At 43.2% G+C, this 17,136-nt stretch overlaps 1 protein-coding gene across 2 annotated transcripts in view; it reads left to right on the plus strand.

The window, feature by feature from the left end:
* LOC144769233 (small COPII coat GTPase SAR1B-like) overlaps positions 1-17,136 on the plus strand; it is a 382,034-nt gene that overhangs the window by 177,755 nt on the left and 187,143 nt on the right. The window contains exon 4 of one of the 2 annotated variants that reach the window (XM_078653274.1): positions 6,597-6,676. In XM_078653274.1, the coding sequence (XP_078509400.1) occupies positions 6,619-6,676 (58 nt within the window). In that variant the 5' untranslated portion in view covers positions 6,597-6,618. Of the gene's footprint in view, positions 1-6,594; positions 6,677-17,136 lie in introns of both variants that reach the window. The other variant, XM_078653275.1, reaches the window with a different exon arrangement.

Raw genomic sequence — 17,136 nt, forward strand, 5'->3', positions numbered from 1 at the left:
AGGTATGGGGTGAGGAGGTACTCACGGAGGCCATAGGCGCTGTCACCTGAATGAAAGGAGCAGAGTGTGAGTGCCTGTCATGCGCAGCTACATGGTCTCGATGTACTGTTTGTTGGCACATGTACTTACCTAGAAGGTGTCCTTCGCCATAGTCTCCCCTGGCCAGTCGTGTGTGCAAGCCGCAGTGCCGGAATATGAAGGATTCATGCGTGCTCTATGTGCCACTATGTCAGTGATGATTGTCTTTGCGTTGCACACCATCTGGATGTTCAGGGAGTGGTAGGACTTGCGGTTCCGGTACATGTATTCTGTCTCTGCGGGTGGGCACATGTGGATGTGGGTACAGTCTATGCATCCAATTACATGTGGGAATTATGCTACGTTGTAAAATTCTAGCTTGGTTTGATTCAAGTCCTGTTGGGTGCTTGGGAATTTAATGTAATGGTATAGGCGGCTCAACATGGCATCCAGGAAACTCCTCAGGCAGCGGGACATGGTGCTCTGGGAGATCCCCCCTGCAACGGAAACTATCCCCTGGAAGCTTCTGGAAGCCAGGAGATGCAGGCTGCCCAAGACCTGGACATGGGTGGGCACGGCATTGGTCCTCCTTGTTGGGTGCTGCATCAGTGGGTGAAGGTCCCGGATTAGATTTGTAATCATTGCCCCATTCAGCCGGTACTTGGAGTAGATTTCCTCCTCAGTTTGGCCCAGCAGTGTGATCCGCTGGCGGAAAATTCGCTCCTGGATCCTGCGTCTGTTCCTTGCTGCAGCCTGGAGCCTTCACCGCCTGACCACCATGTAGAGTCCTGGCATTGTGAATGTCCTCATGATCCTACTGTGTCTCCTTAAGTGTGTTTGGTCAGGCTCACACCTGTGGCTAGTTTGGCCCTTTTTTTTCTTTTTTCTTTACTTCATGGTTACCACCTGGTTTAGGTTCTCCTTAAATTGCGCCTCTCAAATAGCGATTTTGACGTTTTTCGCTAAATACGATTTTTCATGAATTTGATTTGCGATTATTTTGCGATTTCGCAATAGTAATCGCAGAATCATTGGAGTCTCGCTAATTCCGATTCGCTAAGGGGGTTCCACCTAGATTCTGCGATTTTAATTGCGAATACGCAAAATATTTTTGTGATTTCGCAAATTGGTCGGTTTTCTTTTTATGAATTGCGGTTCATTGAATTGCGATCGCAATAGCTAATTCGCAGCTATTGCGATTGCAATTTTGGTTAATTAATCTGGCTGTAAATCACAATTTGGGTTTGAAAGTAAATACTGAATCATTATTTGGAAAAGATTTGTAAAGGGTTTACTTTCCAAATGCCAATTCCTCAAATTATATTAATGTTTGCAACCAAAATCCGGTCACAAAACATTAATATTTTACCACCAAGCCAAACAAAGTGATAATATTTACAAATGAGAAAGGTTCCTCAAGGGACTCATTCCCGTTTGGGTGGACAAAAACATTTGTTGGGAGCAGACAATAGTTCACTGGACCATTGCTTACTCCTAAAAAATTATTGTATCTTTTTTTCTTCATATTGCGTCTGGTTTTTCTTTAGGAAAAAGGACTGCATTTAAGAAAAAGATTGCTTCATTTAAAAGTAGCCACAGACATGGCGATCTGCTGGCAATCATGCCTGTGACTCAAGCCGACAATAGTGAGTTATAATTTGCGACCTCCCTCATTCATCTTAATGAGGTAGGTTGAATTGCAACCCACTATGATTCAGTGTTTTGTGACCCAACCTATTAATACATATGCTGGTTCACAATGTGCAAACACATTTGGTAGAAGTAGGTGTGCAAATTGCGACAACTTCTACTAAATACATTTTAGTACATTTCAAATATAAATCACATATTGCAAATCATTATTATTAGCAATTTATGATTTCTTATTTGGAAAATGAGTACATGAGCCCATAGAACCATGGCCTCGCTGCAGAGTCTTATTTGATGCTTTTTATAAAGTGGAGCGATGTGCTGTCTCCTTGCCAGCAGGGTTTTGGTGCTTTAGAGCACCAAATGCAACTAAGTATCGTGGCCCGCTATCATACAGTTACAAAGACCTGGGCAGTTCTTGATGCTGGAGCATTTTTTTGTAGGCCAAGACTGGAAGCACTCCTAGTCTGAATTGTATGCAGAGTCTCCGCTTTGTCTCCGGGTGTATACAGTCCAGGTATGTTTCCCAAAAGCTCGGGCCTTGGTGCTTAAGTACTGCGTTAGCTGACTACCTGGTACCTGCACGTTTGTTGCCTTTTATCAGGATCTGCTCCCAGTAAAATCTTTTAATTATTGCAGAACTTGATCTAGTCATTGATTTTGGATTTTCCCAGAAGTAGTCACTCCCTGTTTCTTTTTTACGGTTTGAGACATGTGGTCTTTGCTACTCCAAACCTTGAGAAATGTTTTAGGTAGACTTTGTGAGCCAGAATTTTTCCATAACCAAGCCTGGAACAGTACGGCTTTTAAGTAGATCACAGAGTCTATACTGTGCAGGCCCAACTCAGCCATTACTGCTTCCATCGGTGTACCCAGACAAAGCGATAATAAAGGCCGGAGGAAGTCATTCAGGATCTTTTGTGGTCTCTGTACTTTTTTGAAACTGCATAGGGCGGCCCATATGTGCAGGCAGCCTGCGGTTTCATCCTGTAGGCTTAAAGAGCAGGTTGCCTCTATATTCTGCTGCATTTATTTGAAAATCATAAGACGGCAAGTGAATTCTGGCTCATTGCTGACACTTGTTGCAGCTTGTGTTGTCCATGACAATTTTATGTCAAATTGTATTCTTAAATAATGTAATCAATTGACGCGGTCCAGAGCAGCTCCATTAATTTGAAATGTAAGCAGGTGCTGCTGTGGGTCTTCCATTGCAACAGCTCACACTGGCTTCACTCATACCACTTAGTGTAAAGCCAGCTCCAAAGATACTCTCTTGATTGCATCTATAAGGCAGGCTCCCAGCTCTTGGTTTCCCACACTCTGAATAATGCCATCTTGTGCTCCAGTCCAGAGGTCCATTTCTCAGAAGATGCAACTCTGCTCACCAACATAGCAAAGATGAGCTTTGAGCGCTCCCCAACCTCAGCTGGGGTGCACTCGACATTCCCGTCCGGTGCTGTATTCTAGGGACAGACCAGGCACTAAATTAGTCGCCTGCAACAAGTGCTGAGAAGCAAAGTCGTGTCTCTCACCATCTCGTCTCTTGTTGCTGGTACTACTGAACCTTGGTATGTTTCTACATTATTGTCTCTTACATGGCTCCTTGTTAGGACAAGTTTTCTCTTATTTGTATACACTCAATCAGGCCGCCAGTTCTCTTAGTTTTGCTTAAAATGTATGTTTGGAGTGGAATTTATTTCAGGTGAACAAGACACCTTTTGAGGCATGGGCAAAGTGGTCAATTGCCCAGGGCCCCGTTTTTTAAGCCCCCCCCCCCTGTGGAAGTAAACTTATTTTCGCCCTTGCTCACCTCTGTCTATTTCTGTAACTCAGCCTCTCCCCCTCACTTTGGCTACCTCTGTGTTTAACTCAGTCAGTGAAAAGTTAATGATTTTTGTAGCCCCCAGAAAGACATATTTCAGATATTTTTGTGTAAACCCAGTTTCTGAAAGTTTATTTGACATCATTTAAACTTCAGTCCGGAGATAATAGGTAATACAATTAAAAGTTGTTACGAGCAGGGGACCCCAAAATATGTCTTCCCGGGGCACCAAAATCCTTAAGATGACACTGAGGTGAACAAATTACATTATATGCCTTCATTAAATCCATAGTTTACTGTATTCTGTGTACATGCCAAAAAGTGCTTTCTTTTTGTCCAGTATCTTGTTCAGTGCCTATGCACCATTAATAGATCAACAAATTAACATTGAATTACCTATGTCGAAGAGTCTATGAAGGAACCTTTCGCAGCTGCTCTTTACTTCAGTTCCTGCATGCAGGAATGCACCACTTGTTTGAAAAAGATATCTGACAGTAAAACCAATTATACATTTGTATTCTGATGTTTTCCCTATACTATTCGTTGATTTTGTAAGCTGTATTTAAATGCTGTACAACTTCTTGTTTAGTATTGCTGCTCTACCAAAACGTCTAAGTAGTTGTTACCTATAGTAGGTACTCTCTCCTTTTTTCACACATCTTAACTTTTCCATTACAGTTAAAATACTATATTATGTTTATTGTGGATAGCCCAGTAACCTTCAGAATACATTTACGTCACAAACTGGATTCACCTGTCTCCACCAGCCCTGGTTTTTCACATTGTTCACATTCTTTTGAGGTATTCTGTTTAAAGTAGCTGCTCTTTACCAAGTGTATACCAATCAGCAATGTATAGCAAAATATTTCTTGACAGAAATTTGATGACTTTGTCAGTGTTGCAAAACTATGCTTGACTCGCTCACACTTCGCCAGTAGTGTTTTGACTATTTCCCACGGCTAAGTGAAGTTGGCAAAAACAGAATTTTAACTGTAAGCAAGTCATTCAAACCTTGAAATCTACTATTTTGCTCCCACAAATTTTCTCTGCACCAAAATTACAACTGGAGTCTTTACGGCCATCAAGAAGTTAACAGATCTCCCGGTTTTCATGCAGTCTGCCAGTTCTTTAGACAGATGCAATCAATTTGTGAGTTATTTTAAGACCCAAAAAAAGACTATTGAAACCCAATTAGAAGCATGTAAAGCTGTTTTTTACGTAGGAGACAATAGCTCCTTAGTTGTAAAACTGTGACTTCCCTTTACACAATTTGTTTCTTTAGGTAAAGATTATTTCCAAACTTTAGTAAAAATTAAGATTCCTAACTTTACTACACTAAATGCCTTTTGTGAATACCGAAAGTCATAGTTTAGGAGTAGTAAAGTTAGGAATCCTAACTTTACTACTTCTAAATCCCTTTTCTGAATACCGAAAGTCGTAAAGTTAGGATTTTGTCTCAGATTACTTTTGTGAATCGGGCCCTATGTCTTTAGTGAGATTGAATGATCAGCTCAATGTGCTGGTATGTATTTCGCTGAGTCGTAATGTTCTGATTTCTCAAGGTCATATTCCTGATAAGGTTATTTGTACCCGTGGTTCTCCCTTTTGATCCAATTTAATTTTACATTTAAAATTATTTGATCAATATGTGTTTTTGCAAGTTTGTTTCATTGTATTTATCAATCAATATTTCTTAATTTTAATTCGAGTGGACCAGCGATATGGCATTTGGAAGACGATCAACATGTTGCACTGATTTGTGTATGTTCCCTTTAAGGCGGTGGTTCGCAAAGTGTGCGTCGCGGCACCCCGGAGCGCCGTGATGAGACGCCAGGGGCGCCGCCCAGGATGTAGGTCATGGAAATTGCAGGCGCAATTCCTCCCCCTCCTTTGTGCTGAACATGATCCCAGCCCTCGCCCTCTGCATTTAAATGGCTCAATTAAGAGCTCGGTGAGGTTACGGAGAGTGCTGTGGACATCTTGACAGTGCACCCGAGTAATACTGTAGCAGCGGGCGAAATGGCTAAAACTGCAGCTGCCTAAAGGAAGAGATAGATAAAATGCTGTATCCCATAAAATGTGCAGACTTTGTCTCCTCGACTTCAGAAGCACGATTAATTGAACGTGTGCGTTCACAAGATTGCACATCTGACTCGGCGCGAACAGATAGGTTTTCCTTGGGCACACATGTTTGTCTCTGAAATGAAAAGTTACATGAATTCGTAAGACATGACCATTGTGTTTTTGTGTGTGCAATTTTACAAAACGGGACTAGATGCAAAAGAGTATCGCTTTGCATATATCACGTGGTTCCTAGGGTTTAAGGGTGCTTCATGAGAGACAGTGAAACGTAATTGCAATTAAAACCAAGCAGGAAAATCACTACAATAAGATACATATCAGAACGTACACCCTTTGGTTTTATTTTTATTTTTATTTAATGCGATTTTATATAGCGCGAACATTACCCGAAGGTGTCAGAGCGCTTTACATAAGAACCAGTTGCGATACATAAGGATTTAGGATTACATGCGTTACATAAAAGATACAAGCAGAAAAAAATTGCAAATGAACAAGTTATAAAGTCACACAGGGGAGAGATATAAACAGAAATAAATTGCAAATGTACAAGTAGTAAAGTCACACAGGGTAGAGACAAATAGAAAAAATTGCAAATGTACAGGTTGTAAAGTCACTCAAGGAAGAGATACAAATGGAAAAACTCCAAGAGTCACAAAGGAATGGTAGAGAGTACAAAGGTCTACTGCGGTGGTTCCCAAAGTGTGCGCGGTAAAAAAATGGTGGGGAGCCACGGCCAACTGCCAATTACGTCAAGGGAGCCACAGGTCAAAAAAGTTTGGGAACCACTGCTTTAAGGGTACCATTTCAAAACAAAAATTGAGGTGCTTAGTTTTCATAAGGTTTCTTCTGTTTTGGTAATCAGCGCCTCCAGGAAAATACTTTGTTGCATTTTATTTAAACATATTCTACTGGGATCTCGATTTCAAAACTATCGATCCGAATAGCACATCTCTTTAAACACAGTTGCTTAGGACATCTTTTTATCTGTAAAAATCTAATTCTGAAAAATCTTAATTTCTTTCAGATCCCTAGCCATATCTGGAAAAATGTCCTTCATATTTAATTGGATTTACAGTGGTTTTAGTAGTATGCTACAGTTTTTAGGTAAGTTTGAATCAGTGTTGCCTTTATTTTTCTCTGAAGTGACTGTTTTTAAATGTATCACTTGGTTTGTTGCTGTGAAATTGCCATCATAAACAGTCTACGAATTTGCACCTGTATGCAGAACTAGTATGATCTAATGGGCGGGTTCTGTTTGGCCCTTTCATGTGGTTGCACGGGAAAGGAGGGGTTGATTACACCGATAATGTGTACTTTTTCAACACCGTGGGGAAAACGCTTGCCCCTTACTGTCTATTGAAACCAACCCTCACCCCCTCCATTTTCATGTCCTCCTCTTAAAACCAACCACCTGGGAAATCTGATATTGATGTGGACAGCACACGAAGCAGTTTAGTAAGAGCTTTTCTTTCCCACTATGTTTGCTCGATGGATACACAATATTGTATGTTCTGCTCTCTCGTGGGTGCCCCAGAATTCATTAGAAAAGGTAAAACCAAAAAGCAGTGGCGCCCACCTTCTCCTGCATTGCACCACAGGAATGTCCTACAGACCAAGGGACAGATGTACGAAGGTAAGTGTTTGCAATTACCAAATAGCAAATGTTTGCGATTCACTATTTGGTCATTGCAAACAGCAATGCACACATGTGTGTTTAACTCAGTTTGCGATTGCCAGTGGTCACAGATATACCTACCTCAGTAATAGCGACCTATTGGGAATTGCGAAAATCAAAGGGATGATGGACTGCTGGGGTCAGCAGACCACGCTTTCTGTGATTGCTTTTCAATAAAACAATTTGTTTTTTGAAACAGAGGCTATTTTCCTTAAAGGAAAACAGGATGCGTTTCAAAATGAAAAGTTTTTTCTATTCATTTTTTAAGAGTAGACAATGGTCCTTGGGACCACTGCCTGCTCTTAAAAACGTTTTTACAAACATTCCCAAAGGGGAAGGGGGCCTTTTGAGAATAGGTTACCACCTACTTAAAGTAGGTGGTAAAATGCAAATGTTTTGTGACCGCATTTCGGTCGCAAAACAATTCACACATGCCACTGCGAGTCGATATTAGGAAGGTACACCCTAAACACGCCCCTTCCAAATACTGAATTGCGAACTCACTTTACGATTAGGTAATAGGTTAAAGAATCGCAAAATTAGGCCTTTGTACATTGAAAATTGCCTTTTTTCAAAAAAAGAATTTGTACATTCGGCGCCAAATTCTTAATGCAAAATGGAAGAATCTGTATCTCATTCTTGTTTCTCAGTATGTTGGTGTTCTCTCCGCATACATGCCTCTGGGATTTTTCAGGTATGGTACAGCTGCAGGGGTTACTCCACTTTTGATCTTACATGTGCCTCAGTACTGTTCTGTGGAATAATTGCAGCAACTGTTCGCCTGCTTTAAAAGCTGTGAATCCTGGATTTGTGCTTTGGAAGGGTGCTCTTTTGGGATCCTGACAAATATGTATAGGTTTATTTGACCTATGTACCGGTTTACACTCCATCATCTATGTCCGATTTGTGTTGAAAATAATGCAGGACGCACAGAGTGCTCAGTTCCTGGGATCAGTGCCATCCAGCACTAGCAAATCATTGCAAGCATGGGTGCTTCACACTGGAGTAATTCTTGGAGCATCTTCTTGAGCACAGTATGTTAATCATCATGTGTGGGCTGCGTGAAGGACACCACTGTATACCATGAACCCTGCTACCACCTCCACTTCCTCACCATTTAATGTTCATAAGGTCTTGTTTCACCCGGACCAACTATAGTTTTGTTTCCAGGACTAGTGGTTGAATGCAAGATCACTTCTAACTGGAGGCTAAAACCGTTAATTGATCTCCATAAGCAAGCCATAGTAACTTAAAACTTGGTTACTGCAAAAACGCTCTATGCAAAACTACTGAAAAAACGTCATCATTCTCCTTCAAGGCTGGACTCACCTTTGGAGATCAGGACCTTATGAAAAACAGAGCTTGAGGAGCTGCACCGGCTAGCGGTCAAGAAGCAATGTCAATTTAAAGTGCTGTCCCTGATACGTAAATACCTCGGTCTAAAGTCTTTTATTATCATTTCAGTCCACATTTTCAAATTACCAAACATCTCTGTATTTGAACATTTGCCTTCCACAAATTTACCCCTATTTACCCAAAGTTTCTAAATTTGTGAATCTGCCATTGAGAAATAGCCGCCCCAGAATATTAAAAACATATTTTACCTAATGTCTTTTAGTTTGAACATGAAAATCTGGTTCTTGGAAAAACCAACTGACCAACTCTGATCTATCAGCTCATTCTCCCGGAGCCTGAATGCTTGGGTTATTTTTGTACCTTATACATCTTGAACAATTAAATCAATCAGTCTTGGTTTTGTCTCTTGGGCTGAAATTCATTAGCTGGAAGTGCTCTGCTTCACCAGAGAGGGAATGGTGGCAATATACTGCATAATGTTTCACTTCAAGACGTGTCTAGGATGGGAGGGTTAAAGAAATTGGGTTATTAGTTTTGTAGATCTGCATATAGCCATGTCTGAACTGGGGTGGCAGAGTGGGCTAAAGAACGGTGATGGATTAAACCCAGATCTTTTGACTGGGTGTGAGTGTTTGATTGGTTCAGATGCTCCGTCCATTACCACCCCCTTTTGTACCGCTTTTGGCCACCATAAGTGTGGCAGGGTATGCTCAGACGTGAGTCCCTAGCTCACTTTGCCACTGGATTCAAGCAAGCCGGGCTGAAGACGGCTGTAATGCCAGAAACCGGTCCTCGGAAGCTTGTTTCCGGTCCAGGGAAGGCATGGCTTGGCAGTTCGGGCTGGACTGTTCCCATGAGGCATAGGGTCAGACTGATTTGCATATAGCCATGTCTGAACTGGGGTGGCAGAGTGGGCTAAAGAATGGTGATGGATTAAACCCAGATCTTTTGACTGGGTGTGAGTGTTTGATTGGTTCAGATGCTCCGTCCATTACCACCCCCTTTTGTACAGACTCCGTCCATTAGGGCATCAGGGGGCTTGCCTTCCCAGCTTTTGATGGTGTTGCCAGTGTCGCATTCCAGGTTCAAAATCTTGTTCTCCCTTGTACAATAGCTTTTGAATGGGGGGGAAAGTTCTTGATAGCAGGTGCCCCCGACCAATGCTAGGCTGCCACATTAACCCTTCACCTTGTCCCAACCTTCCTGCACAGCATGCTGGGTTAAACCAAGATGGTGCTGTCAAAAGGTCTCTGTGCACATCTCCACAGGAGAGCCTCACCTCCACCCCTAGCTGACATCACTGCCAGGGACTTCCCCGCCAAACTTCAAAGGGGAGCTGTAAAGAAATGCCTCTTTTTGTGTGATCACCCCTATGTTTTGGGCTGATGCTTCTGGTTTTCGATGCAGAGTGCACTGAGGCATTCTAATCAGACCTCAGTGCCAGTGTTCTAACCCCGTACAAAAATGTATGTTGAATTGGCTACCCCCAATTGGCACAGGCTGGCTTACTTATATGTCTCTAGTATATGGTACCAATGGTACCCAGGGCATGTAAGATGAAGTGTCCCACAAGGGTTTCAGCACAGGTTGTGCTATCCTGTGGATGACAAAGTACTGCCACTGCATCCTGCAGTGGCTATTTCGACTTAGTCATTTAAACCAATGGTAAAGCCCCCACTTCCCTCAACAATATATGTAAGTCTGCCCTAAAGAAGGCCTATCAAGCCCTGAGGCAGGGTGCTGTATATTATTGAGTAGGACATATATTTTTAACATGTCCTGACAGTGAAACTTACAAACTGTTGTTGTTGCTGTGGAAAAGTTAGTAGCCCCATTGACTAACACAGTGTTACTGGCTGACCCCTCACTCCGGCTAACTTCTGAATGGGGCTACTAAAATGGGTATTTGATGCCCAAGTCAGTGTCCTAAGTAATGTCGCTTTTAAGGAAAGGCAACTTTTGGAAAGTTGGCACTCTGTTGCCCAGTTTTTCCAGTGGCATCACACAGCTGTTGACCACCAGGCAGCCTTCTGCCCTCTTGGGGAGTAGTGTGAATGTCTTTCAGGTTCATGAACAATAGAAGCCAGCTCTAAGGAAAGGTGTTACCACCCCTTGCAGGAAGCCACTCGGGATGTCAGCCTAGAAGGCAAGCTTCAAAGGTGAACCGATCTTTGGTGGGCAAATGGCGACCACATTCTTGAAGAGTTGCCCCTTTGTTCAGATAGACAAGCTGGTGACGGAAACAGAGAGGGGAGACCAGTGTCCAAACCAGTTTTTTAGTATGCATGTAGGCCACAGATAGCCACACCTCTAGTGTGGGCTATCAAGTTCCTAACATCAAAGGAAGGGTTCAGACATCTCGGGAGTTGGCAGAATAGTGCACTCTTGGATTGCTAGATGCCGCCCATAGCCAGAAGCTGTCTCAGGGTGGGAAGGATCAATCAATCAATCAATCAGGGGTTTATAGAGCGCACTACTCCCCTGTGAGGGTCTCAAAGGGGGGGGGTGTCAGCTCTGGATCAGTCAAAGAGCCAGGTCTTGAGGTCCTTACTGAACGTGTGCAGGGTCGGGGAGCGTCTGATGTTCACAGGGAGCTTGTTCCAGGTCTTGGCTGCAATGTGGGAGAAGGCTCCACCGCCTGTTCTGTTTCTGCAGATGCGGGGGACCTCTGCCAGGGCAAGGTCTGCGGAACGGAGGTTCCTCTTGGGTACTTGGAAGGATAATATCTCGTTGAGGTATTTGGGTCCGATGTTGTTGTGTGATTTGTATGCGTCGGACACAAGTTTGAAGGTGACCCTCTTTTCGACGGGGAGCCAGTGGAGGTCTCGTAGGTGTTGGGTCATGTGTTTGTGACGTGCAGTCCCGAGGATGAGTCTGGCAGCGGCGTTCTGGATGGTTTGGAGTTTGTGTAGAAGGATTCTGTTGATACCGGCGTATAGGGCGTTGCCGTAGTCTAGTCTGCTGGTTATGAGTGCGTGGGTGATGGTTCTTATGCAGTCGGGGGGATCCATTTGAAAATCTTGCGAAGGATGCGTAGGCAGTGGAAGCTGGTGGAGGCGATTCATGGTTTATGGCAAGAGAAGCTGCACCGAATGCTGGACTGCACCTGCCCCACCTTGGGCTAGCAAAGAGAAGAATGTGCCTGTGGCTCCTGTCTTGTAGAAAGGTCACTCCCAAGCCCCAAACCAAAGCAGTGGTTCCTAGAGTCAATCAACTGACCTCCAGAAGCCGGCACCAGGGCTGAAGTAGCCCATTCCGATCCTTGACAGCCACAAGTTGCACCTAAGTCTGCTTAATCCAGTAGTGTCACCTGAGTCAGGATTGGTTGCCACATAGAAACACCAACCTTCACCAAAGGATACCGCTGGGCCCGCTGTGTACATAGCTCGGTAGCATAGCAAAAGCTGGCCTTCTGGTGGCTCAAAGAGGACTTTGAGGGACACCGACAACTGCGACAAAGTTGCCCCACCTTACCAGTGGAAGTGGACTGAGGAATAACTACAAGAACAGCCCCGTTGATTGCGCAGCACTCAGAGCATCTTTCGGCATCCTCAGCATCCTGCATCCCAAGCATCAGGGCCACTCCATTGTAGTTTGTGGTGGTCTTGAGATAAAGCATGGAAGTGGACTTAAGACTGCTCTGGTGACCAGGTAACTGTCCAAATACTCCTTAGTAGCCCTTCGGCCTTCTCCCTGTCAGATTTGGTTGCGCCACTCGGACAGGAGTAGCCAAACACAACTCTTTCAAACTTGACAAACGTTTCTACAGTTTACTATTACCAATGCTTGTTTGCGCTTTGGACTAAAAAGCTGAGATTTATGTTTTACCTGAAAGTCTATACCTCTGGAACCCTCTAGTGGATTTTGCTCATCTTGGTGTCTAAAAATTCATCAAAATATAATCTAGTTTTATGAATTAGTGTTGGATTTGTTTTGGGTTAGATGACTTTCTTATTTCGTTGTATGGTGCTGTTAAATGCTTTACACTAGTTCCTTTGTTTGGTGCTGTTAAATGCTTTACACTAGTTCCTTTGTTTAAGCCTTGCTGCTCGAAGCCACAACTACCCAGGGTTGAGCTTAAGGGTTTTACAAATAAGCCTAATTGGACCCAAGACAGCTTTGCGAATGAATTACACGGTGAGGTTGCACAACAATACCATATAATACACCCCAATCCTCACAGGTGACCCTTCCTGTGTTGGCTCCAGATGTCTGGGTTCCCTCCTTTATTCAGTGGCCTTGACTATCCCAACCCTGGTACCGTGTGACCACCATTTACCAGATGCAGATTTTCTTCCCCACCCCTTCCTCCTCAGGAGCTGAGTGAAGCACTGTTAATTACTTCTTTTGTGTGGTGAGGAATTTGTTTCCCTCTGCTGGGGAGAAGAGTAATTAACGTGGCCCAGCATGGAGAAAAAAAATGCCTGGAATCTGATCCTGAGCAGAGAGAGAAAAATAGGACAATTCTGGATGACCCTTAAAATGTATGTGTAGGTTCTTGATACCTCCGTATTCAAACGTGGTGCACATATTTCACTCTAGCTTGATACTTTACTGGATTTTGTAAGCCTAAGAAAGTTGAAACTGCACTTTAACCCCTTGCGTGCTTAGGACAGTCGCAGGTCATCTGACGTCACGGTGGGCGTGTGCGGAGGACGGGCGGGGGCTGTCCGAACCCCGCCCACTCATTAAAACGCCTGCACAGCACAGAAACTCGCGCAGCACGGAAGGGGTTAAGGCACATTTCCCACTATCTGTATAATACAGTGATACTTCAGATAAACCGGTAAACCCTACCAACCTTACCTTTGAGTGCCCACTAATACTATAAGGGCTTTCGCTGGCCAACATCTAACCTTGCAAAGTCCTCTCTGCACCAGGCTAACGGGCTGTGGACAATCGTTGTCTTGCACATGCAGCCTGCACGCTTGTGCACCCGTGTGTACATATATGCTCACATGTAACCAACCAAGAGCAAAGTTGCAGCAGCCTTATCTTATAAGGCAGACACTGGCTCACTACAGTAGTCTCTCGTACGAAGCCCTCACATGTGTGCACACCTGTTCACATGTAACCAGCTAAGTGCTGCTACCCTAGCTGAGTCACAGCAGCCTTATCTTAAAAGGGGCGGACACTGGCTGTAAACACGTGCAGTCCATTTAATGAGACTCACCCCAGTAAAAACTCCAAAATCGGGTGATCAAAAAGCAAACAAATTTTGCCGTTTTAAATAGGCGAAACCCATTTGCAGCAGAGGAATTGATTCATTTTGATTTCCTGCCTTACACCATAGGTACACACTCGTTTGAGTGTACTGTCATAATGATGGATTTACATTACTCAAGTGAATACATCTTACAGCTCTCATGGTATCTAGAAAGTCATTCACAACATTTTCATAGGTCTCATATGCCCCTAGCTTTATAATTGCGTACACAAGAATATCACAGGAATCCCAGCGGTCATGCCAACTAAGACACTGTAATGGAAAACTATCTCATACCTACTTTAAATCTCTTATAACACCTGCAATATTCCCATTTCCATCACTTCTTGTCCCCCCTGAGTTCCTCACTTCTACTATTCAGTCATACCTGCCACATCTCTCCTGCTATTATCCTTTCTCCTTCCACACCCTTCGATACTTCCACATTGACTTAGCACTCCACTTCTTCTCTCACACTCTGTCACCAACGTACTACACCTTTATCTTTTTTATTTGTGTTTTTTGCACAATTATTTAAAATAATTGCAATAGCATTTTGGTAAATAAACCATTGAGAGTAAAGTTTTAAAATCCCGGAAAATAAAGCAAGTCATTCAGATTTGCCGTTTAAAGACTAAGAGAGTTTATCTTGTTTAATATGATGTCATAAACCTTACACAAACGGTTTGTTAATTCTGCATTACACCCACTTATGCAGGGTAACTCTGCTACTCTACATCTCCTGATATTTAGGTGTAGAAACACTGGATTTGCTTAAAGTGTGTAAGGCCCCAACAAATGCATAAAATATAGAAAAAGGTTTCTACATTCAATGTGCAAAACCTGCATAAGGGTATCTATTTCACCTGTCAGACGTCCCCCTAATGGGAAACTGGCCACCCTCCAAAGTTATCCCTTTCCCTTCAGCTACATACCCCCACTATGTCTTCCCTTCTTTTCTTCACTCCACCACTTTCTATATGAGCCTCATACACTGACTCTATCCTTCCTTCTAATTCGTGTTTCCCTTATCTAAAAACAACCTCCCTAATCCTCACACCCATTCTCTTACTCGTATATCTTTGGAAACGAATGCCAAAACCTCCTCTTCCTGCCACACTCCACCAATCAATCCCTAAACTACCAATTAAGCCAGTGTTCTCCTTCCCTATCCTCTGTTTCTCATTTCTCTTCTCGTCGCCTACTTGTTTTATTCCACCAAACGTAAACGTGTTACAAACTCCTCCAATTACTTCCTTGAGTCTCTCTTTACCCACATCTTCGGAACCTTCTAAAACCTCTACTGAGTGCGTTTGAATTAGACAATAACCTGATCTTTCCTCACCTTGAACCATACTTTATTATCCTGATATTCACACAGACTTCTTACATCTAACCATCTCCAAAATAGCATATTCTTGGATGGAAGATCAATGAACAAAAATGGCTGTAATATCTACAACATACTATATTATTCTAACATGGACCTATTAATCACATAAACCTGGCTAAGTGACAGTTTGGCCCCTATCCTACAAAGAGTATTGTAGGCAGCTAAGCCAATTTCTACAAAATTCTGCTTCTGTCAAAATATGAATCTTTTCAAGCCCAATGCTCTCTATCTCCAGCCATCAAATACACATTGTTTCTGATGTACCACCCTCTCCCATACAACCTGAATTCCTGATTTTGTTTCCGACATGACCTTTAAACATTTCTGATCTCTGCCTGCTTGGTCCCTTGAGTTGCAGAAGCCTGAATGCTCTGATACAGAAGTGAATTCCTCTCAAGTCCTTTGTGACTCTTTAGCAGAGCTCTTCATCTCAAAAGCCAAAGGCCTTGAAATGCATCAGGACGTGAAAACAAAAAATTGTAAACAAACCTACTTATCCACATTGCTTACATACAAAATTGGTTACCAACTGATGATACTCTAATATAAACACTATTTCTCAACGCCTTTACCAACTCTACACATGGTGTTATAGCATCCCTCTGATACAATCAGGCGTTCCACACAAACATAATCATGAGCGCATATTTTCCCGACCAACGGCTTAAATATTTTGCACAGTAGAAATTTTAAGCAGGCCCATTGGGTAGAAGGAAACCGGTGCATCACCCCCTGCCTCGGAGGGTAGATAAATTCCCTTGTACTGTATGTAATATCCAGCAATGCCTTTGGAAGCTGTGGTGTGGAACAAACTAAGGGGGTATATCCTAGGGAATCACGCGTCTGAGATGGAAATAACAGTAACAGTGAACAAGAGTAGCCACCAGTGGTAACGGAAAGCATACTCATCACATCACATCCCACAGTTGGGTGAGGGGTCAGGCTGGTGGGTTCAGGGTGATGTGTGAGATCAATGGCAACCAGTACGTTGGTTGCCCTAGGCCCATATCTATCATGTGAATCATAAGCAAGTAGCGTGGTTGGTCAGGGCGCCTACCCTCCACGCGTTTCCCTGTTCTATAGGAATCCAGACTAGTATGTGGACGAGGGAGGAGAGCTGTGGCACTGTAAAGTGAGAGCGTGTTTACCATGCATGGCCCAAGTGTGACCATTGTAATTTTGTGTGATGTCGGATGGGACTTGGAGACCAGCCTTTGTTTCCTTCCAGCCAGCGTTTACTTTCAGCATTACATATCTTATGGTTTCTGCCATCTCATAGCTCTATGCTTGTTGGAATGTCTTGGTAAATGAACTAAGTTACAAACTAACCCAGAGGTGTCAGGCATGTTTGTCTAAGGCTGACAAAGGTGTGGCACCCAGTCTTGTGATTTCTGCTTTGCACTATTTTGTAACATTGATGGACCTGTCCAGTTCCTCAAATGTGAGTTAGGAACTCAATGGTAGATTTGGTGAGTGAGCTTTATTAGTTTTCATTCGTGCCAGGCACTGCTTCCAGAATTTCCTAGCAGGGTTTTTCAATCTAAATTGATGTTCAAAGCTATTTCTTTCTGCAAATATCAAGTCCAATGGTGACGTCTCATCCGCTGCAGCGCTCACAAGTCTAGGTTGGGGTAGGTAAGCCATTGTAATTGGGTTAAAAAGAGGCAAGTATAACCCAGAGCTCCTAAAACTCTGTATAGGGTTGGTATTTTGAGCTTTCGAAGGGCCGCTGTAGCTCCTCCTCTCCCCTAACTGATTTTGATTAATAATGCATTGAAGGCTGTGCATATCTGTCCAGGGACAACTGCTGATGTGTTTGCAAATAAAAAATGCAGCAACCCCGCCATCTTAGACAGCGCAAGTCTGTCTATTGCGGACAGTGGTAACCTATTCCGGAGTGAGATTGGTCCTAGAGCCTTGACCAACTAAAGATT

The sequence above is a fragment of the Lissotriton helveticus genome, chromosome 7 (genome assembly GCF_964261635.1).
Source record: "Lissotriton helveticus chromosome 7, aLisHel1.1, whole genome shotgun sequence".
NCBI lineage: Eukaryota > Metazoa > Chordata > Amphibia > Caudata > Salamandridae > Lissotriton > Lissotriton helveticus.